Genomic DNA, 24,552 nt, shown 5'->3' on the forward strand with positions numbered 1-24,552 from the left:
CCTATTTATTTTATTGTTTTACTCTTTGCTAGTAATTTCATTTTGAAAGATTTCAGGTGGTTTTCTGCCTAATGACTGTTGTAAAATGAATATCGGTTTAGTATTTAGTGTGGTAGTACCACACGCCATAGTCTTTTTGAGGTGAGATCTCTGCATACATTTTCAGTTCGAATACTGAATTATACCTTACGCTTGATGGTGTCTTCAGATATCTCTTAATGGAATTACAGTTTTGAAATTTAAACTAATAGCCCGTGTCATTTTGGTTTGCGTTTTCGCTCGAGGGGTTTCCCCCTTTTTAATATAATTGGTATAGATGTTTTAACAAAACTGAGGGCAAATATCCTTATCAAAGAGTCTTTCTGTTGGTCAGATGAATTCAAGATAATTTTATGAAACGCTAGTGAGGGCTATCATTTAATGTGAAGGAAATTGTTTTTTCCTTTTGTTTCGATACTCTTCAAGGTTATTCGATATTGCTGACAATGGTATTTTTAGTTTTAAATATCCTTGTTTAAGTCTCTTCGATATTGCTGACTATGGTTATTCGATATACTATGTACAAGGAAATGTGTAGCTGTTGTATTAATTTAGGCGTATATGGATGAAAAAAGTCAGTAAGATGACTTTGAAATCATGTAGTTTTCGAAAAAATTTGAGAGACCTAATATATTTGAAAGGCTAATTTAGGAGTTGAGGAAGGAATCCAGTTTGAGGTCCTAAAATTTTGGCTGAAGTAATATTTAACCAAGTTGGACTTGGATTTCTAAGATCCGTCTTTATATAAATGGGGATTCTAGGTGATTAAAGTCGTCCACTAAACATGATTTCAAGTTCTTTCAATGACCTGATTTTTGTGTTAAATTCAGCTAAGGAAGTTCTGCTCATCTCATTTTCGCCTTTACATACCTTCTGGCTTCACATGATATCATTTCCAAGTAGTCATTTTGAAAAAGTATATTTTGAAAATAAATAATTTATAATTAATCTAACAAAAGTTAATATTTAGGTAAATTTTCCAAGTATTTACTATTTGTTCTAAAGCTTTCCTGAAACCAAAATATGGGGAAAGCTTTGGTAAAATTGAAATTGGGTCAAAACTTTCTGAATTCAATATTCCATAATACAATTTAAATTATTCTCTTTCGTTTCTTAAGCATTAATTTTATTATGAAATGTTTCTAACGACTAATATAAATTTTTTAATTATCAGTTTTGAGTTATATATTTTAAATTTTTTACTCAATTTTTTTCTATCATGCTTAGAGAATATATAATCTGAAATTTATTTAATATATCTTACATAACATTAACACTGTTTAGAAAGTGTAAATATTTTAGGGGATTATTTTATTCATTCTAGACTGGAGGTACACAAGAAGATAATAATTTAAAAAATGTAAAGAAGATAATAAAACAGAGAAACAGTGTAAAGGAGGTATTCTTAATTTTTTTTTAAAGTTTTATCACTTAATGCGTTAAGACAGAGAAAATATTTCAATGAAAATATGTATCTTTCTTCATAGAAAATTTGTTTATATTTTAAAACATTTATACATAAAATACCCTAAGGTTTTCTTTTGGACCATAAAATATGAGAATAGGCTCTAAACCTGCTTTCTTGACTAATTTGTTTCAGGATAACAGTACAAAAATTAATAAAAATCATCTTAATTCAACAAGAATTTGAGGTGAACTTAGCTGAAAAATATCAAACATCATTACATAATGTTGGATGAAAAAGTTATTTAGATATCTCAATTAGTATTTCTAGAACATATAAACAAATTAAGGTTAAATGTCATTTATAACTTTAAAGGCCAATTTGACCTTTTGTTTAATTTAGTTTAATATCTACGTTTCCATATACAATAAAGAAAACAGTGGAACCACTTTTCTTTTTGGAAATGTGTTGCCAGTATCGTATGGCGCAAAACTTGATTCCTGGATTCAAGCCTTATATTATGGAATTCATATATAGTTGTAGAGTTTATTAAGTTTCTCAGATTCATTATCATGTCATGATGCTCAAATTGATTCCTTTTTTTAAACTATTCAATAAACTCATAATTTTTTTCTTATTTTAACAAAACTGACTACGATTGACGTAGATAACTCACCAAAATAAAACTTTATAAAAAAAACTACAATTCAAACACTAAGAAACCAAGGTTACTTAACTTTACAATCCAAGGACCAATTATTTTCATTTTTAAATCCCTGCATTTTTTATTAAAAATTCAATGGTAAAAAAAAATCTCAATATCCAGTTCTGTCAATATTTGAATTAAAATTAAAAAAGTTTGTATTCATAGGAGAATTATTTGTATTCATAGGAGAATTATTTGTATTCATAGGAGAATTATCATTATTCGTTAGTAATTAGTAATCAGTAATATGTCTACACATTAGAAAAATAATTTATAATTGTTTACTAATGCAAAACTTTACCGAGTGGATCGACCAAATAGTAGAATATTTGAATAGTTTACCAATTTTTTTAACTTTAAATTTGATTGACGCCATTGCATATAAAAATAATGCAAATTTTTAATACTGAATATGCTGTTTTTTAAATACCGCACTTTTAAACATTTAATTACTATTTTTTTAATAGTTTTGCAAAACGGGTGGTCGAATTTGATAAACAAAATATGTTAAATGTGTCTGACCAAATCACTTTTTTAGATTGCATCTTTTAGGCGTGACCCAACTTATGTCTAAAATAGATCAATATTAATATGATTAAAAAAAACATTTCAAATCTAAAAAAATAAAAATAAAACATGTATTTTTAAAATTAATTTGAATAATTAAAATTATTTAACTTGTTTCATGTAGATATATAAATTCTAAAACATATACGTTTTAGCAAAATGTTACTACTTTCAATTTTTTTAGAATTATAATTTCTTTTTATGTAAAACGGGTTAAGCTTTGTGGACTATTCCGACCGATTAATCATGTCAAATCCATTTTGCAGGAAGGAAGTAAAAGGTTAAAGCGAGAGAGAAGTATATAAAATGTTTATTTTTTTAGAAATTGTTTAGTATTTATAACATGAATATTTATGATATTATAGATTAAATTGTTATAGAATTAAAACAATGTTTTTCTTGTTCTTTTGGAACAATATAAAAAAACACTTGATTTTGCCCCTTCCTGTTATTTACCTTCTTAAACGAAACAAAGGTTGTAGTAGAAGGATGTTGTGAATGATAGGGCATGTGTTTATTATTAATAATATTTCCCTTTTGAAGCGTTTCATTGATAGATGGAGATGTTGTAGTAGTGGTTGGACTTAGCAGTTGAGATGAGGGAAGAGTATGAGTGAATAAAAAGATCGATGTGACAGTGAGGTGCAAGGGGCGTCACCGTGATTTTGGATCCACAATCACACCCAAAACAAAATCCATACACATTCAAACCTCTCTTTCTCTCCTTTACCCCAAACAACAACGCACCCTTCATCTTCCTCACACACACTCTTCTTCACACTGCCCCAATTTCTCAATTTGTCAATTCCGAATCTCGCCGCCACCAACCGCGGAATCGTTTGAGCTGAGACGCCCCACGCTACGCTACGTGCTGGCTGGGCGCTTTCGCTCGCTTCCCAACTCTCTTCCCCGCCCTCCTCTGATTGCGAATCGCAGGTTCGCTTTTCAATCCCTATTCAATTCTCTCGTTGCTCGGAGCCAATTGCATGTGCTCACCTTCTGATCCAACGCTCGATTCTCTGTCGATTCTTTTTTAGGCCTTTTATGTTCTTTTCGTGTTTGCATGGTTGACTTTGTCCTGAGATATGCTGCTTCGATACTCATTTTGTATCCTCCGTGATTGCAGAGGAGAAATCCATGGCCGTTCGCCTTGGATGTTGCGCGTTTCTTATGATCTGACTAGTTAAACTATCTGTCTTTTTCTGTAACATTATTATTTTAATTTCTTTTTGAAAGAAAATAATAACGGTCACCTTATTGCTGTTATTTGCTGCATACACTTCAAATTTTACATGTGATGCTGTAATGTGAGTAATTACTGATATTGATCTTAATGTCGGTGCATTGGGATTACAGTGGAGAAGCTGTTATTTAGGGGCCTAGTTATACCATGGCCCTCTTTGGATTTAGCATATTTTTTTTATAAACACAGAAATGAGAAGAAATTAAGAAGATAAAACGAGTTGAGTTTCTCTTCTGAAGTGAAATCAACTGACGAACTTCAGTTTTTAGGGATGTTAAATGAGAGAGTTTCTATAAAGGTTAGCGACATAAGTTAATTTTAACTCATGGGAGAAGCGCAATTGATTTTGTTTCGTATTTTCTTTTTTTGTAGTCTTTATGTTGAAGTTTTTCCTTACCAGGGCCTAATTAAAGTTTGTAAGGAGATTAGGAATTGAATTGAGGACAGTGGTAGCAAAACATTCTTCTTTGTTGCTGTGCTTGTCAACTATGACTCTATGAGCACTGTGGTGCTTACTTTTTTGATGAACCAAATTTTTTGTACACTTTCTTGCAGATTGATGTCGCAGCTATTTAGTTCAAAGTTGGCTGGTGCAGGATTGGTGATGTATACTCACTGAACCAAGATGGCATTCGTAACGAAGATAAAATGGGTTGTTCTTTCTGTAGTCACTTTATCTGTGGCATCTATCATCATTCATCTATCTTTGGCAAAGTTGTGGTCTGTTAACTTAGTGCAGTATAAAGCACTACCCATTCTTCCTGAAGATTTTGGGTTTGTGTTGGGTAGACAGGTTAGTCTTTAATATTTTTTGTATTTACTGCTTGCGTGTTCTAATGTTTTTTGAGTTTAACTCAAATTATTTTGATTTTGTTTGCTCCAAATGCTACAGGTTATAAAGAATAAGAAGCTATGGGGTTCCATTAAGTCTTTGGAAACATTACAACCTAATGCCAATGCTAGAAGCAATTATTCTGGTAATAATTTTGGTCAAATTTCTTAACTTATTATGTGGGAGGGAGACATGAGAGGAATGTAAATGTGCAATTAGGTTTTTAGTTAAGTCATAAGTGGGTGTGACTTAAACTAGTTTGAAGTGTAAATATAATTTTTATCATTATGACTTGTTTTTTGATTTTTTGTTTTTCCTTTGTTAAGGTATTATCTTATAAAAAGAAAATAGATTAGGGAAATCTATGCTCTATGTGATATTGGAGACAGTAATTTTTTTTCAAAAGTATTACTTTCATATTTTAAAAGATTTTTATTTTAATCTAGTTTGAAGCATTTTTCATTTGAGTGTTATTGAAGTGGTATTGGGAGTAAAATTAAATTCCGACAAAGGCTTTTCTTGGGAATGGATAATTCAAAGAGTCAGCCTTTGGACATAATGTCCACGTAATTAGATGCTGTGATAGAATGAGCCATCATGATCGATGAATGAAACAGGCTGACTAAAATTTGGTCGCTGATGATGTCAGATAAATTTGTTGATTGAAGATTTGTCATCAACAGTGTGAGACAGATTTGTCCTTGTAAGATTTTGTTGTTGACAGTAATTGATCAAACAAGTACCTGAGAATGATTGTATAAATTAACCGTTTGCGTGGTTTCTAGTTTATGGAACCAATATTTGGTGGGTTTTTCAGTTTGTGACAATTTTTAACAAGAGAAAGGACAATTTTTTCCAAGTAGTTAGCTCGCCTTACATTTTACATTTCATTTAATTTAACATTATCATCAATGCAATCTTATTTCCTTTACATTTTTGGCATCTTTATCGTTCTAGGCTTCTAGCTCTATAATTTTCTTTCACTTTAATTTCTTCTTCCATTTTATTCCTAACACTTCACCTTTCTGAACTTTTACTATTTCTTACCATTTAGTTTTGTTTTCTTTTAATTTCAAAGAATATTATCTGGTCTGCAACTTTATTTTTTAACACTCTTTATGTTTCTGGTATTTTACTTTATTTGCACACTTAACTGCTTTCTCTTTTCAGGTTCATTTACTTCCTTCACCTTTTTTATGCTTTTTAATTTCCTGTTAATTTAATTTTCCTATCATATATTTAAGTTTTTTATCAATCTAATTTTAGGTCTAAAGGTTTAATTTTCTTTGCCATTTCATCTTTTCTGTCAACCCATCTCTCCACCATTTTGTATCAGACATTTTCGCACCTTGTCAAAATTGTGGTTTTTCAATGTCAAAGGCTTTTTCTCAAAAGGTCACAACCCAGACATAAGAATCTCAATCTCTTGGACAAAATTTCACTACAAAAAAGTTGGCAATTCTCCAGTGTTGACTATCAACATACATAATTGAGCATGACCTAATACTAAATTGGGGATTTTGATCTTTGACAAAATTTTAACAAAAATAAAGATGATATATTTCTTCATCTTTTGTACACGTGTTGTTTTCACATCAAGTTTGTGTTTCTTTCATTTGCAGTTCCAAAGGAGCATAGCAATGGTTTCATATATGCAAAAGTTTTTGGTGGGTTTGCAAAGATAAGATCATCGGTATGATATACCAGACATGTATTATTATTTTTTTTAGGGGCTGAAAAATCATTTTCTATCACTGTTTGTAGTTTAACAACTTTATTCTTGTTTTCACAGATCTCCGATTTGGTTGCTATTTCTAGACTTTTAAATGCTACTCTTGTCATTCCTGAAATTCAAGAAAGTACTCACTCAAAAGGAATTAGGTATGTGCTGCAAGTTTTCTGCTGCCATTGTGCATTACATATTAGTATTTTATTGCTGTGGTTTCATACATAATTTTTTTTTTGAAATTTTATTCAGCGCAAAGTTCAAGAGTTTTTCCTATATTTACAATGAGGAGCAGTTCATAGCATATCTAAAAAATGATGTAGTTATTGCAAAGAGCTTGCCAGAAAGTTTATTGGAAAGGAGAAAAAGAAATGAAATTCCTACATTTAAGCCCACAAGTTCATCTTCTCTAAACTTTTACACCAAAGAAATTTTACCAAAGCTAAAGAAATCAAAGGTTATTGGATTAGTTATTGCCAATGGCGGAGCCCTACAGGTATTTTAATATTCTTTTGTTGTCAATTAACGTTTATGTCATTGTTGCAAACTTTTGGATGTCATTAAAACATGTCATCAGTTATTTGCAGATACCAAAATATTATCTATACTGTATTAAGACAATTAGTGAATTATGTAATTGTTAATGTTATCAAAAGTACTGTTTTTAGATCTTTGAAGCTTTGTGGTAACTTTGAAATCTTATCATGGCCTGCTTTTTTGTTGTGTTTGTGTGTGCTTATTACCGACTTCTTTACCAATCATAGACTTTAGATTTCCATCCATATACTTTTTTTTATTGGCTTCCATCCATATACTTGTCAGCTTAACATTTTATCGAGTGCTTCAGTCATACTTATATTTATATTCCTACCAATTCATCATAGACTTTGGACTTTGCATGTTGTTGCTAGTAAATCAATTTTCTTTTTACTTGCTCCACTTTGACATTGTTTTAGAGGGATTTTAATTCCTTCAGCATTTTCATCATCTTAGCCTTTCCATGCTTTTCCCCTCCTTTCAATTGTTTCCTTGTTTTGTTTATTTACTCTCGCAACTCCCAAGGGCATTGTTTCTTTAGTATGTGATGTTTTCAGCTTCTTAGATACTATAATTTCTTACCTTGTTGCTAGAGTTAAATTTGAGAATGTTATATACATTTTTGCAGTCAATACTCCCAACTAGTATGGCTGAGATTCAGAGGCTAAGATGCAGGGTTGCTTTCCATGCCCTGCAATTTCGTCCAGAGATTCAAATGCTTGGTCGTCGAATGGTTCATAAGTATGCATTCCTTTTTGTTAAAACAAATTGATCTGTGTTTGCTTTGCACCATGCAGATTACTGCCTGGTTTTTCTTGGCACTTCCATTTCTTAGTGGGTCTTATGTATGATTCTACAATGTTTCTGTTTTCCAAAATAAGTGGATGAGATTTTGGTTTGTGATGGGAAATTAAACTTCTAAGTGGGATAAGCCTTTTAAGGTGTATTCAGAAAGCCCCAAAACAATAGGGGCCTAAAATTATTTTCTGAGGGGAGATGGTGGAAGTTAGTTAGAAGAGAGAGAAATTGTAAGGGGAAAAGTCTGTTATATGAGGAATTGAGCAGAATAATGGGGACATTTTGAATGAGAATTGGAAACTAGCTAATCTTTCTCCGACTTGCGGGGGTATTGCTTTCATTATACTTTTGAGCATTCTCTTTTATTTTCCCTGTTTCTTCATACTTTGCTGGTGATTGATATCCAAATGCATATCAGTTTCTTAGTAGGTATTGGGTTTAGCTTGTCAGTAGAGTTTTTATATGGACCTTCTCTATGGCGGTCATGTTCTGCCCATAAGTCACTGCTCACTAACATGTCCCGGAGTTAATGTATAAGAGATTCTACTTTCTTTTTAAGGTTGAGAGCCCTGGGTCAACCATTCTTGGCATTCCATCCTGGCTTATTGAGAGAAACCTTGGCATACAATGGTTGTGCAGAACTTTTTCAGGTTTGCTCTGTATTTCTCTTTTGTATAATTGCCTAGTTATTGGAGCTATTAGTCTATATTGCAGTGCAATAACTTTAGGGGTTCATTTCTTCTAAATTCGTGGTACACCAGAAATTTGTAATGAGTTAGACAGTCAATGTTCAGCTTTTCTCTCTGCTTTTTTTTTCTTTGGTTATTTTTTTAAGGTGTTGTTTCGTTAGGATGTACACACTGAACTCATTCAACATCAAAGGTCTCAGATGATAAAGGAAGGAATTCTGAAGGAAGAATTGAATGTAAATTCACACTCAAGAAGAGAAAAAGGTCTATGTCCTCTCATGCCTGAAGAGGTATGCTAAATTTTACTATAGGGTTTCCTGGTAGTAATGAAGTATTTGTGATGCTATCATAAAGTTATAATTGCTGTTACGTCTAATAGTTTCATCATAGATGGCCTTTTGCATTGGCAACAATTGTCGAAGTAGTCTTTTTTATTACATTTTACAATGACCCTGGATGGATGCCATGTGGCAGCATATGTTTTTGAATAATTCTACTAGTGTATACTTAAAATATGTTTTTTATCCTAAACTGTTAGCATGGGATTAGACACTGATTTCTTAATTTAGTTCTTAAGAATTTTTCGGCAACCTTACAAAATTGGCTTGTACGGTAACAGTTGTCCTCTACTTATATATTCTACTTTAGGTATATCATTAGTGGATGATAGATCTTTAGCACAGACTCCTCACTTTGAAGACTGTGACGTAATAGGCCCAATAACAATTACAAAGGTAGACAAAGTCTTGTGCCATCTTAATGCATTTGAGTTTAATTCAGCTTCATAAAACTGACTTGTAAAGTTAGGGCTGCCCTCTACTTAAATATTCTACTTTGGCCATATCACTTATCAATGTGGGATTTTCAACTAATATACTTTGGCTCCAAATTGTAAAAGATGAACATTGTTTGGATAGTTCCAAAAATTACGACTGTTTATAGGTTAAAAATAAATTAGTAGTTGCTTAGCTGGTTTTGAAGTTTATTCTTTTATGCACAAAACTATGCGAATTGTCCTTATCACTTTTTGACTTTGTGGTATGGCCACACAAATACAATTAAACTGAAAGGTTTAAGAAACAAATCCTTGAATGATTAAGATGGAGTAGAATTAGTTTTGTGAAGAGAAAACATAAGAGGTTGTTTGGGTTTGTAGGGGGATAGTTGTTCTAAGAAATCATGCTGTAATGACAAATTGACAATAAGTAGAATTTTGTCAATTCAGTTTTGTAGTATTTTATATTTATATGATTACAACAACAAAAGCCTCATCCAACTAGGTAAGCTAGTAGGGGGGATTAGTTTTTCTAAGCAATCATTATGTCTAATGGCACATTGACAATAAATAGGATTTTATTAATTCTTTTACGAAAAATGGAATTTAAGCCTAATTCAATCTTACAACATCGACTTAATGAGGTGAAATTTACACACACTTATATATTATAATTTGGCTATATTTCTTGTTGTTGTGAAATCTCCAACACATCCCCTTCATGTCAAAGACTTAATATCTCGAGCACGGGACTAAAAGAGAACCCAATAGCTGATGATACTTTTGGCCCAACAAACATGACAAGGATATACTCTGAATCACTTTGATACCATCTTAAAAAGTGAAATTTGTTGGTTTACACCCATTTATATACTATAATTTGACCTTATCTGATAGCATCCTCTACTTCTAGCATTGTTTTGTTTTGTATCTTTGAATGGAGCTGTAGAAGCAGCTAGATGTAGGTGCAGAATACTCTGAATTTGAGGCAGAGAAAATAGGTTTGGGAGAGTGAGAGGTGAGGCCAACTCACTAGGAAGGAGTCTAGGGGAGACTACACAAGAGACTACCTAGAGAGATCTCAAGAACAAGTGTTTACGGCCAAACTTGGGCAGCACAACTCTTATTCAAACTGGAAAATAGAAGGGTTGAGCACATTTATTTATAGTGTCATGGTTAGCCAAGAAATGGAGCCAAATTATTTTCGAGGACAATGTTGATAGTTCAATTCATTCTCCTTTAACTTAGTAAATTACAAAACACTGTTTTGTTGAAGTGTATAATAATTTAAAGGGAAAAAGTAATACAGTACAACAACAATCATAAACTCTGGCATTTGCAAGTAGGCAACACTCACTTCTTCCTAATTAATCCATAAGCTCAATAGACCCTTTTGTTTACTCTTACTCAGAGTTTAAGGATTAATTGGGATGAACCATAAAGACTTAAGAAGTCTACTTGCAAAAGACACTAAGTTTAGGATGGTTATATTTGTTTACCTATAATAATTTAATCCCCAGTGAATGGAAGGTCTATTATAACAATAGTAAGAGTTTAAAGATGATCTGTGACAAAGTGAAAGTACTTATTTGTTCTTTTCCCTAATTTCAATAATACAAGTCTTTTTTTTATATTATTTTTTGTGAACTTTGAATGATGAATACATTAAGGATAGACTGAAATATCTTAAGCAGGTACAAATATAGTGATATATGATTTAGTCCAAGTTAGCAGTAGAGCTAGTCTTGAAGATGTCAGTGGCTCCCGGGTTTGTGTGGAATCTCAGCCTCTGCTGAGGCAGCCAATTTGACAATCTCTATGCATTACTACTGGTGTATTGTGGCCTTTTGGAAACATTGTTTCCCCTTTTCTGGATAAATATGCATTGTCTCTTTGGAATATCAAAATACTATGCAGAGGTTAATTTAAAGGGAAAAGTAATACAGTACAACAACCACCATAAACTCTGTGGCATTTGCAAGTAGGCGACATTCATTTCTTCCTAATTAATCCATAAGCTCCTACTATCGTTATAATAGACCCTTTTGTTTACTCTTACTAAGAGTTTAAGGATTAATTGGGACGAACTGTAAAGACTTAAGAAGTCTAATTGCAAAAGACACTAAGTTTAGGATGGTTATATTTGTTTACCTATAATAATTTAATCCCCAGTGAATGGAAGGTCTATTATAACAATAGTAAGAGTTTAAAGATGAACTGGGACAAAGTGAAAGTACTTATTTGTTCTTTTCCCGAATTTCAATAATACAAGCCTTTCTTTTATATTTGTTTTTGTGAACTTTGAATGATGAATACATTAAGGATAGACTGAAATATATTAAGCAGGTACAAATATAGTGATATATGTTAGTCCAACTTAGCAGTAGAGCTAGTCTTGAAGATGTCAGTTGCTCCCCAGGTTTGTGTGAGCCTCTGCTGAGGGCAGCCAATTTTACAATCTCTATGCATTACTACTTGTGTATTGTGGCCTTTTGGAAACATTGTTTCCCTTTTTCTGGATAAATATTGGATTGTCTCTTTGGAATTTCAAAATGCTATGCAGAGGTTGGATGTTTATGTTGTTCTTTAAACTTTTGCAGGTTGGCATTCTCCTTCGAGTAATGGGTTATCCTTCCAAAACAGTCATTTACCTGGCTGGCTCTGAAACATTTGGAGGTCAACGTGTGCTAATTCCTTTGCGGTCCATGTTTATGAATACTCTGGATCGCACTTCCTTGTGCAGTGAGAAGGAGTTGTCTGATTTGGTTGGACCTGAAACACCTCTTCCTCTAAATAGGTTTCAACCACCTCCTGTGAAAAGTGAGAAAGAACTCAACGAAGCATGGAAGAAGGCCGGTCCTCAGCCTCGGCCTCTTCCCCCGCCCCCTGATAGACCAATTTACCAGCATGAAAAAGAAGGTTGGTATGCATGGATCACCGAGACCCCTACTGAACCTGATCCTTCCCCCATGGACCTGAGGATGAAAGCACACAGGTTACTTTGGGATGCGCTTGATTACATTGTTTCTTTGGAAGCAGATGCCTTCTTTCCTGGATTTAACAATGATGGTAGTAGATGGTCAGATTTTTCAAGCCTTGTCATGGGGCATCGACTGTATGAGACTGCTTCTTTTAGAACATACCGACCAGACAGGTAAAATGCTCTTGGGATTTGGAATTAATTTATTGATGATATAGGTTTCATTCTCACGTTATCAGGTAACAATAAATTCCTTGGTTATCTAGTGGAATAAGCTGTAAAAGTTAACGTAGTTTCAGGACCCTTTTTTCCTTTTGAGCTGGAGCTAGGTAGAAGAGGTAAAGGTATAGGGAAGAGAGGCCAAGTCTTTTAGTCCGTTTCAGCAACCAGGAATGCTTTCTAGCGAAGTTACACACATTGTTTAGTATTTATCTCATGAACTAAACTTTCTAATGTCAGGTTTCAAACACGATAAGAAAAATCTACGTATCAGATTAGAAAAATTGAATACCTTTGCTAGACAAGACATTTTCTCTTATAGTAGAACAAGGGAATGTCTTTGACACTTCCTCTAAATTTTTGTAGATCTCCATTTCTTGTTCCTTGCATTAAGGCAAATAATCAAATGTTTGTATGAGATGCCCTCCTTTTCACGTGCATTTTGAGCATGTAATTTTTCCTTTTCCTCGATTGTGGGTCAATTAATGCCTTGAAAATTGTATGTGTATTTGAATTTGAAGTAATGAGTATGATGACCTTCCATTACTATGAGCATGCTACTTGACTGAACATCACTTAGTGTACGTGGTTTTAATTAGTGGTTGGGATTCTCTTTTGAAGTTATATATTGGTATTTCCCTAAATTTTGAATTTTATTATTATGACACAACTGTATCTTGGTCTTTCACAGGAAAGTTGTTTTGAAGTTATATATTGGTATTTCCCTAAATTTTGAATTTTATTATTATGACACAACTGTATCTTGGTCTTTCACAGGAAAGTTGTGGCGAAACTTTTCAACATGACTCGTGAAAATTTGTACCATCCTAAACATAATTGGACGATTTTAGTGCAGGAACATCTTAACAAAAGTTTAACTGAAGAAGGCCTCATAAGGCAATTCCTTTTGTCAAAACCAGCAATTTTCCTTTCACATCCACTTCCAGAATGCTCCTGTAGAATAGATTCTACCAAGGCTACTAATCCTGTTAGAGGTGAGGATGGCCAGGTTCTATATGGAGGCGAAGATGTATGCCCCAAATGGATGCAACATGCTAATGAGGCAGTTTCATTGGAGAAAGAAGGGGTCAAATCTGATGATGAAGGGCTGGCAGACTATGAAAGTAATGATTTTGTTGATGAGTCTGAATCTGACAAAAACGGTAGCAAAAGCAATCAAACTCCACTCTGGGATCAAGATGAGGAAATGGATCCAAATGACTAAGAGGGGATGTCAATACATGGTTATACATCGTCCAAATTTTCCATAATTTGTCAGAGACATAGGTTATAACTTCGTGTCACAGTCTCTATGCTGAGCGTATATGGGTATTCAAATCTATTCTTTCATTAAATTTGGGTTATTTTTCCAAGGACCAAGGGAATATTTTTCTTTTTATTTTTCACTTTATACTTACCACTTCCAGCGGAATTTTTGTTGTAACATACACACATTACAAAGAGAAAAAAAATATCAGCCTTTGGCTTAATTGGAGCACAACAGATGTAGTTTCGAAGAAGATTTTGTGTCTAGAGTTTTTACTTGGAATGTATGGTTGCAGGCCAATTGTTTGTTTTGTACAATGCTACGTATCTCCATTTTTAATAGATAAAACTTGTCGCGGTTTGGATATTCAATGTAGTTCCTACCATTTACATATATTTGACGTCACAACAGTCATAAGTAATCTAATTCAATCGAGAGGAATTTATGCAGAAGAATACAATTAAATTTGAATTCAAAAGATATTCAAGAGAGATAAAATAGATTGTCCTTAGCATTAAACCAAATATTAATGATAATATATATTTAAGTTGGTTCAAAACATTATATTGTCACCCTTTTTACATTATATATCCATCCCTCATAAATTTCGAAAACATTGTATCTACACTTACAGTTAGCAAGACCACTGCAATAGTGAACAATCAGGTGTAATTTAAACAAATCTTAAAAAATCATTATAATTTAAACAAATCTTTGAGTGCAGGATAATATTTTACATTGGCTTCATAGAACTGAATATTTTTTTTTTAATTTAATTACTGTGCACAAGAGTGAAAATAGGAAAAATGATTTATATGACCTATAGTCTTACGTATCAAGGCTCTTTCTTTACCTCACCCATAGTTTCGTGTTCCACCTCCATAACTGTAGAAGATTTCAAATTGTTCAAAACATTATGATGTTTTGAAATTACATAATTAGTAATACGTTTTGAATTAAGTAATTAATAAATACATTTTGAAATATGTAATTCATAATAAAAAATGTATTTTAGATGGTTCAGTTTGAAAATATATTATGTATTTAAGTTTGATATTTTGAAAACAGATTTTGAATTATATAATCCATACTATATTTTTGGACAGTGCACTAGGAAAATACATCTGATCATACAATTAAGAATATATTTATAGGTTGTGCATATTAAAATATATTTCTGGTTCTTAAAATGTATTATAAATTATGTAATTTAAAATATATTTAGATTAGGTAATTTAAAATGTTTTTCCAAAGTGAATAATGTTTTGACAATCTGAAAATCTAAATCATGAATAATTTAGACTTTTCGAACATGTCCATAAAGGTACATGAGAAAATCATAGAAAGACCATTAATAAATGGTTATAGCATTGATCTAGCCTAACTTATTCACAAGTGGACTTATTTACACACGTAACACACTAGTAAAAGCATAAGTGCTTATGCATGGGTGTCCACTTTTTTCATGATAATAAAAAATAATTACTATAATAATTATTAAAAGTATTATTTATAAGGAATATAAAATAGCTTAGAATAGAAATGATATATTTTGAATGAAACTTGGATGTTTTATTATCTAAGAAAAAATACTATATAAATAAATAAAAAATTAGTTACTCAATTTTCATTCTAAAAAAATTATCATTTTTCCAAACTTTTTATTTTTCTTTCATCTATCTTCTCTCTAACTTCTTGAACCTCTCGATAGGAGTCCGCCATTAGATTTATGACAACAAAGAATAAAAGATTATTCAATTAGAGTTTTAAAGAAAGTAAGTTCATTTTTTCTTCTTCTTCTTTTGATTCAGTTTTGAATTTGTTAGATTATCTTTGGTATAAGTTTTGCATGTGGTGTTTTAGCTTTGAGATCAGCTCTGTTAGCTCAAAGTCATAGTGATATAGTTAGATATTTGATGAGAACTTTGTGGTGCAGGTTAAGCTACCCTTGAGTCGTAGAATTGTAGTTTGTGAGTCCACCTACTTGAGGTCAGGAGAAACTAGTTTTATTCCTTTTAATAAAACCTTAACTTAAAAGATTTAGATGTGGGGTGATATGGTCACCAATCTCAAATTTTTTTGCAATTGTTTTTCTAATTGAGTAAAGTGGGTATATTATTGAAATGGTTGATTTTGTGTATTTTGTATAGTATATATTGATTTTGATATGAATGAATTTTTGTGTGTGTTATATTTGAATGAATTGATTTTAATTGTTGACATTACGACTCTATTGAAGCATTGATTGTTTGATTCTAAAGGATTGAAATTGATTTATATGTAATGAATATATATAGGTTAACATAGTAGTTTAATGAGAATATCTCTACAACTTTGAGCTAGATATATTACGTGATCTGAATTGTTGATGAAATTCAAGTTTTTGTATGATTTTTTGGTGTAAATAATGAAACATAACAACTTTGTATAGTTTAAAATATGCATATCTCGCTTAAGAAAAAAATTATCGCTCAAACAAGAATAAAGTGAAAAATGGGGTGCGAGTCCATTTTCGCTCAAGCGAGGGGAGATCTCGCTCAAACAAAAATTAAGTGAAATTTAGGGGTGCTCTCGCGTCTGTTTTCAGTGAAGCGAGAGAATTTTCGTTTAAGTGATATCCATTCTAGCTTAAACGAGATAATATTTGCTAAAACTAATTTTTTTAAATAATGATAAAAGAACTCAAAATTTAAGATTTACTTATGTGTCTATGTGTTTATTGTTTTTAATTAATTTTTATTTTTATTTTAATTATATATTTAATTAAAAGTGTTTTAGTTTATGTATTTTATGTGATGTTAGATAATTTTTGTTTTGATTGAATTTTTGTGTTTTTGTGTGATTTAATGGTTTGATTAGGTGTAATATGAGATATAAGATATGAAAATTGTGATCGAGACATAGTATTTTTCAGGTAAAGAAATAGCGTGTTGGGATTGTTAGGACGTGCATTAACTATGAATTCATGTAGAAAGAGGTATATTGACTTTATTGATATCATGTAACTATATAGATGAAGTTATTTAGGTGGTAAGAGTCCAAGGAGATTCATATGAATATATAAATTCTTTGAAAGATAATTAACTTGACCTGTTATATGACCCTGTTATATTAGATAATATGATATTGAGATTATTATGCACATAAGTGTGTGAATTTCTTATTGAGATAGTATGACATGTGAAAATCTCTTAGTCAATATACATGTCTTTGGAAGTATAATCAAGTGTCTATGTAGGTTGGTCAATATAAGTTTGATATGAGAAATATGAATTATGAATAATTACAAACACTTAATTGCTTTAAAAAAATGTATGAGAATTGATAAATTGATGTTTTTTTTATTTAAAATGACATTTATATTAGAATTTATAAAAATAGTTAGTTTATTCTTTTAGTTGTGTAGTATTTATTTTCTTCATATGTGATGATTATGTATTTACACGGGGTAGGTGATGTTTAGGTGATAGAGCTTCACTCTAAGTTGATGGACACAACTTATGTCGATTTGATATTTTAAAATATTGTAATACTGAAATTATATATAAATATAATATTTAATTAGATATTACATGTTATATTAGTTACATCATTATATTTTATATTAAATATAAAAACATGTTCATAACGCCATTTGTAAAAATAAATCAATTTTATTAACTTTATAATAAGTGGATATTTTTTTTATTGATAGGAAAATTAATACAGGAAAGTCAATTGAGTTTAAAAGAGATAAAACAACACAAAAAGAAGACATTTACAAAACACGATAATTAAAATTGTAAGGATTTTTTAATAAAAAAAGTTAAAAAAATCCTTTTGTTAACCATATAAATTTAGAATAATTTATACCAATAATAATGTAATAACATAATTAATAATGATGTTTTAACGCCATTCAGGCATAGATTTTATATTTAAAACAAAGTGCACCTTTAAATTAGATCTTCACACATGTCAATCAAAATTTTAAAAAATGATATATAGATAAATAAATTCGATTCAAATTTTATAATTACTAACTAAACTTAATCAATCCTCCTTAAATTATTAATTAATTGATTATTTTCACTTTTCAAGAGTAAAATTGGGCCAGGGCTGTAGTGGAGGTCCAAACCCCTTTGGGTCCATAAATTGGTTCAACCCTACACTTTTGCCACCTACACTGCTCTGCTCTCCTCCTTGGAAGTGTCGTGTTTCTCAACTTCAGCCTCGTCAAGAAGAAGAAGCGTTCGATTGTGTCCTGTAGCTGTTCCTTCTCTGTTTCTGGTATGACATTTATCGAATTATTCCTGTCTTCTTGAATTTATATATGTCACATGCCTCTATCGATTTGGGTGACCCAATGTACAATTAGGGTTTTGATTTTGATTTCTTCAGTGAGTTTTGAATTTTTATTTTATTTTTTTCATGTCGTGCACGACTTGGTTATTGTGGGCATATTCTGAAGACTTTGCTCAATAGTTAGGTTTTAATCTCGAATTATTTTTCTCTCTTTTTCTTCTTTGTAGTAGTTTCTTGGAGTTATCTTACAGGAATTTAGCTTACTCCAAATTAGCTGATTTGATTGCCAAGGTTGTAAGTCACCGGGGGCGAAATCTTTAGAAGGGGTTCAAGAACCTGGTTACCGGTTTCTTCGTTGCAACTTCTGAACTTTAGGGTTGCAATAGTAATTCAAACAAACAGTGTTCCTGTAAATGGTTTGTGTACATACGCGTGTGTTTCAGACAGGGAGGGTAGAGAATTGTAGTCCCACTACATTCAGGACAATTAAGCTGATTTAACTAGTATATACCATTACAAAAAGAGGTCATGTTGCGAATTTTTGCCAGGGATGATTTTTCAATGCTGTTAAAAAGAGAGCTGAGTAAGGTTTAAGTCTATGTCGATCTTAATTTGATCTCATGACATCAATGCTTTCTTTATGATAGATGACAAGCGCTTGGACAAATATGAGCTTTGCACTCAAACATAGGGATATAGAAAGGGAATGGGAGAATCGGGGTGGAGTTATGGTTATTTTTTTAAAATTATTGGAGATTCTTGCTCACTCAGAAGATGTATGCCTGCTAAAATACTGGAAAGGATGAGGAGATCCAATTTAGTTTCAATATTGTTATAGCTTTGGAGCATCTTGGAGCAAATGAGCAATGGAGCTTGTGGAGCACGGCTCACCTCAAGGATTGCTCTCTTGGTTTGCTTCATAGTTTTGGTTTTATTTATTTTTGTATAATCATTAGAGTAATAATGATGATAATTAGAAAATTTTAGGTTTTTGCCTAAGGCTTCAAAAAGGCGAGAGAAATCCCCCTCTTTACTGATGAGCTTCAAATTTTGTTTGTAGACAGACTGTATAACATATCAAACATGAGTGGTCGCTTCTCTCGCACAATTTACGTAGGCAACCTGCCTTCTGACATAAGAGAGTCAGAAATTGAAGATCTATTCTACAAGGTTGGATTTTTACTTTTCCTGTGCAATATATTTGTTGCATCCAGTAGATTATATTTTGTGTATGTTCAGTTTGTTTGGTCTCCTGATTTATTCTATATTTAATATAATTTGACTCATTATCTGGAATCTACCTCAGTGCTTTTGAAAAATTAATGTGAATTTCCTTACTAGAACCATTTTTGTACGCACACACTTTTAAAAAAAATGTGAAATCAATTTTGGGATTATTTTAACTGATGAATAACCAACCAGTATGAAGTATTACTCTTATTTTGACTTGTCAGCAAGGATAAATAATGTTTGACCTGCATACTTGTGTATTTTCTTGTCATGGACCTTGTTTATATTTACCATACCTGCATTACACTTGCGTCCTTCATTAGTAATAATCACATGTTTAGTTCATTTCAATGTAAGTTATAGTTAAGGTCTGATAAGTGGGGTTGATAGTTTTGTACTAATGTAGTTGTGTTGCATTGATTTTTCCACTGCAGTATGGCCGAGTAATGGATATTGAATTGAAGATTCCTCCCCGCCCTCCATGTTATTGTTTTGTTGAGGTATTTTTCTTTTCTTTATTTCGTATACTCGTTGAAGTATTTTTCTTTTCTTCATTTAGTATACTCGTTGAAGTATTTTTCTTTTCTTCATTTAGTATACTCGTTGAAGTATTTTTCTTTTCTTCATTTAGTATACTCGTTGAAGTATTTTTCTTTTCTTCATTTAGTATACTCGTTGAAGTATTTTTCTTTTCTTCATTTAGTATACTCGTTGAAGTATTTTTCTTTTCTTCATTTAGTATACTCGTTGAAGTATTTTTCTTTTCTTCACTTAGTATACTCGTTGAAGTATTTTTCTTTTCTTCACTTAGTATACTCGTTGAAGTATTTTTCTTTTCTTCATTTAGTATACTCGTTGAAGTATTTTTCTTTTCTTCATTTAGTATACTCGTTGAAGTATTTTTCTTTTCTTCATTTAGTATACTCGTTGAAGTATTTTTCTTTTCTTCATTTAGTATACTCGTTGAAGTATTTTTCTTTTCTTCATTTAGTATACTCGTTGAAGTATTTTTCTTTTCTTCATTTAGTATACTCGTTAAAGTATTTTTCCTCTCATCCATGTGTTTTTTTTTTCTCTTTCTCTTTTTCTCTTTTACCATTTGATCATTTATTTTTTGTTGGGTTACTAGTTTGATAATGCTCGAGATGCTGAAGATGCGATTCGAGGTAGAGATGGATACAACTTTGACGGTTGTCGGTTAAGGGTAAGGAGCTCTTCCAACTTTTGGCTTTTGGGGTAAATTCTGCTATAATGGTATGCCTCATGTGTTCTGGTTGCAGGTGGAGCTTGCCCATGGAGGTAGAGGACCATCATCAAGTGATCGACGTGGATATGGTGGAAGTGGTGGGGGTGGGGGTGGGGGTGGGGCTAGTGGGGGTCGTTTTGGCATCTCACGCCATTCTGAATTTCGAGGTATGTTCATTGTGCTTTTAGCAAAATCTTGTTATTATGGAGAAGGATAGGGAGCAATGCTACATATTTTTCTTCAGACTGCATACACATCTATTTAGCTATCCCTTGTTTGTTTGTGTATCTTTTTTAATTATATTAATTTTTCAGTCTTTTATGCTTAGACTGTTGGTGCTCAGGTTTATGGATTTTTCATTATGAGAAGCTTGTTTTGTTTGTCTTCTCTTTTCTTTTATATGGTTCATATTTTGTATGAAATAGTTGTTTAATGTATTAATAAATCAACTGTAGTTGAACTTTTCATATTTTTACCCACACCATTGAACTAAGTTTTTATTTTCGTCTGCAGTTATTGTTCGTGGACTCCCATCTTCTGCATCCTGGCAAGATTTGAAGGTATCATAATCTTCATGCTTGTAAACTTTACTACTCAAATTGTTCTTACCTCACTATGTTATGATATTTGGTTTCAGGATCATATGCGAAAAGCTGGTGATGTTTGTTTTGCTGAGGTTTCCCGTGATAGTGAAGGTACACCTTCATTTCAGTTATTGTTTTTGCTTACCTTAAATTACTTATTACATTGATACAATTATAAATAATATTTGTTTGTTAAACCAGCTGTGATCTCCCTCTTCTGTATGAAAATTAAAATATTATAAGATCCCAGGGGCTTGAACGTCATAATCTTGAACCATATATAAAAACAATCTGAATATTAATTCATTGTTGATTCTGATGTTTTAAGTTAATATGATTGAAGAAATGGACATGAAACTCTTAATAGGCAAGGACATCCAAATTTGTTGTTCCATGGCTTCTACGGGTGTGCTTTATAATGATGACAGAGGGCATACGGGACAATATAACATCTATTCCACTATTAACTTGCAACTCGTTCTAATCAGTGCATATATGTGTTTGTGTGTGTATATATCATTTTCTGCATTATTAGCAATTTGGACTCCACAATTCATAGGCTTAAGGTAATGTTAAATGTACCATGGAGCAATTGTGAAGTTCACAATTCTAGTTCACTGTGTCCAAGGTTCCCTGTGAGGGCTTTAAACAGTGGGAATTTATTGACCTAAACAATAATTGAGGATATAAATTTTACCCTGATGCTATTGAATTTAATTCTTTATTGAATGTGTAATAGTTGCAAAAGAAATTAAAGTGTAGGTTGAGGATTACCTTTAATTGTATATCACAAACAATAGTGGAACTATTGTGCCAGTGTGTTATGTCGTGACATTGTCACTCCTCGAAGGCCTGTTGCATTGCAGTCATTCGTGGCTGCTCCTCTATTTCCATCGTTGCCAGATGGGCTGTGACCTCTGGCATTGCTAGACAGCCTTTCATTTGTGTTTTTGGCAACTTCTGTGACAGACACAATGATTGGGTGAGGAGGAGTTGGTGTTTGATGGGAGAAGAGGCCAGGGTTTTTGTTTTTTCTTGGTGATAGGAGGTGATGGATGAATGGAGAAGTGACTGGGTTATTTTTTCTCGGTGATAGAAGGTGATGGCGGATATTGGGAATGAATTTTTTGCATTATAGAATTTTATTCAGTATGAAGTGTGATGAGAACGATCAAGTATGTGGCTGTATAATTTCAGATTACCTTGCATAATTCAACTTGTATAGTTGTATGGGTTGGAGTTATATAAAGTTGGCAAATTGCAATTTTTAGGATTGAATGTTTGCAGTTGAGGGCCATGAACACTTGATATCCTTTTGTATTAATTCATGCATCACTGGCGTCATATTAATAGACATCAAGCATCCCTGATAATTTGTTATATTAAGGCTTTATTGCACAAAGCTGCCTACGTTTTGAGCATATAATTTATCAACTTTGCTTTGGTGAATAAAATCTATGAAATCGAGTATAGATTTAATTATTATCATGGTAGAGGAACATCCTTCTGGAGATAATTTCGAGCTTAGTGTCTCAACTTTTACATAAGCCTTTTGTGTGATATCAAATGGTTTACGTATAGCTTTCTACTCTACAAATGTATTCCAATTCTGATCCTTCAATTTTAAATTTTTTGTTTTAGTGTATATCACTCATACTATTGCTCTCTGTTTAGGGACTTTTGGCATTGTTGATTACACTAATTATGACGACATGAAGTATGCTGTAAGTTCTTCATCTTGTTGAATGATACCAAAATTACTGCTATACTCTTCTATCCGTTTTCTAACACACCTTTTACAGATTCGGAAACTGGATGACACTGAGTTTAGAAATCCTTGGGCAAGAGCCTATATTCGGGTAATTTCCAAAACTCAAGCAGCTTTTAAAAAATGCTTATAGATCTTGCAATCTTCTTTCTTTTGCCTCTTTTTTCCCTGTAAAATGATTTTGTACCCCATACACATGAGGGTGCTGGATTATTCAATGGTTTGAGATTTTGTGAAAAGTGATATGTGGATGTTATCCTTTAATGAAAAATAGTGGACAAAAAATTACTGGTGTTTGTGCAGGTGAGAAAGTATGAGAGTAGTCGTTCTAGGAGCCGCAGCCGAAGCCCCAGCAGGAGTAGAAGTCCAAAAAGGGTCAGAAGGTGTGTGCTCTTTGTTAATGTTCATTGCCAAATAGCTTTTAGACATTACTTTTATTCATGGAAAACCTGTTATTTCAATCTACAGTAGATCTTTGGAGCGTTCTGTGTCTAGGTCACGATCTAGATCTCGATCAGCATCACCAATCAAATCTTCAAGGTACGTAAAACATACTATGTTGAGTAAATGGTTTGCAATACCTTCTATATGCGCCTGAGTTGTTCATTGAATTATGCAGGCCAAGATCACGCTCACGGTCTGGATCTCCTCGCCAGGTATATATGCTTTTAAAAATTAAATGATTTAGAATCATGATAACATTTTTGTTGCGAACTAGGAATGTGACAATTTTGAAAGTGTTGTGATGAATCCTTATGTATTTGAGGATTTAGCTAGCTTGGTTTATCAAATAAATATGTATTCAGAATTTTCTACACCTTGTTTTTCTTATGTTTAATGAAAAACAATTTAAGTAAAACGCTGAATTTTTTAACAACGAAGGGTCGTGATAAATAATTGTTTCGTAACAAGAATCACACAAGTTTTGGTTATTCCGACTTGTTTGAGTTTTGGTGATTAGTCATAAATGAATAATCTGTGTTAATTGGCAGCAATGAACTTTGTTTTTTGTAGGTGCTGTCAGGTAGTGGATGAATTTCAGAAAAGACGCCGGTGGTTCTCTTGAGATATTGTCCCGATCTAGGCAGTATCAGAATTATATTTAAGTTGAACTAAATTGTTCTAAGGGCAAACTTTTGATGTACCTAGGCTGTTTTCTTGGTAAATGTTTACCAGTTCGGTTATTGTGTTGTTTCATTTAAACAAAAATGTTCGATATTAGCCTAGCCGTTGCATTGTACCTTTTAAAGTTTCTATGACAATTATTAACATTCGCGAAGTGTAATTTCATTTTGAGACCACTTGGCTCTTCAACGGTGAGTTTGATACCTTATAAAGACCCAGAAATTAGAGTTTAAAAAGTAGGGACTAACTATTATTGTTTCCCACAAAACAGAGAATAGAGTTGAAAACGTTCACATTTGCTGTACAACTTATCAGTTATTTTAAAATGCAGTTAAAATAACGTGGTAGTCCCATATTTGATTATGATCACTCAGTCGATTGATGGGGTTGTTTAAATTTTCCAGGTTTACCCTTTGTAATGTTATAATGATACTGAAGTTATTCAATAAAAAATGAACCGAATATTGAATAAGTTTTTTTTTAATATTGCACCCATTTAAGTTCTTAATTTTTTCTCTGACGTAAATTATAC

The 24,552-nt window shown here is 32.2% G+C and overlaps 2 protein-coding genes across 10 annotated transcripts; both read left to right on the forward strand.

The window, feature by feature from the left end:
* Positions 1–3,164: 3,164 nt before the first annotated feature.
* On the forward strand, positions 3,165–14,154 carry EDA30 (O-fucosyltransferase family protein). Its single transcript, XM_068624901.1, has 11 exons — positions 3,165–3,653; positions 4,516–4,753; positions 4,853–4,937; positions 6,415–6,485; positions 6,585–6,673; positions 6,771–7,014; positions 7,684–7,796; positions 8,413–8,503; positions 8,704–8,832; positions 11,918–12,471; positions 13,294–14,154. Exons 2-11 carry the CDS (start codon positions 4,586–4,588, stop codon positions 13,739–13,741), a joined length of 1,992 nt encoding a protein of 663 aa, XP_068481002.1. The 5' UTR covers positions 3,165–3,653; positions 4,516–4,585; the 3' UTR covers positions 13,742–14,154.
* A 3,725-nt stretch (positions 14,155–17,879) lies between these two features.
* Positions 17,880–24,209, forward strand: SR34A (SER/ARG-rich protein 34A). Of its 9 annotated transcripts, none has more exons than XM_068624904.1 (14): positions 17,897–18,052; positions 18,715–18,977; positions 19,128–19,237; positions 19,732–19,797; positions 20,427–20,501; positions 20,578–20,710; positions 21,057–21,103; positions 21,181–21,238; positions 22,802–22,851; positions 22,930–22,986; positions 23,199–23,278; positions 23,364–23,435; positions 23,515–23,551; positions 23,910–24,209. In XM_068624904.1, exons 3-14 carry the CDS (start codon positions 19,151–19,153, stop codon positions 23,928–23,930), a joined length of 783 nt encoding a protein of 260 aa, XP_068481005.1. In that variant the 5' UTR covers positions 17,897–18,052; positions 18,715–18,977; positions 19,128–19,150; the 3' UTR covers positions 23,931–24,209. The 9 variants fall into 9 exon arrangements, with proteins under 9 accessions (XP_068481003.1, XP_068481005.1, XP_068481011.1 ...); XM_068624910.1 differs by having other exon boundaries at positions 23,367–23,435; XM_068624906.2 differs by having other exon boundaries at positions 17,913–18,052; positions 19,132–19,237.
* Positions 24,210–24,552: the final 343 nt, after the last annotated feature.

Source organism: Phaseolus vulgaris, chromosome 9 (assembly GCF_051622355.1).
Source record: "Phaseolus vulgaris cultivar YP4 chromosome 9, ASM5162235v1, whole genome shotgun sequence".
NCBI classification, from domain to species: domain Eukaryota; kingdom Viridiplantae; phylum Streptophyta; class Magnoliopsida; order Fabales; family Fabaceae; genus Phaseolus; species Phaseolus vulgaris.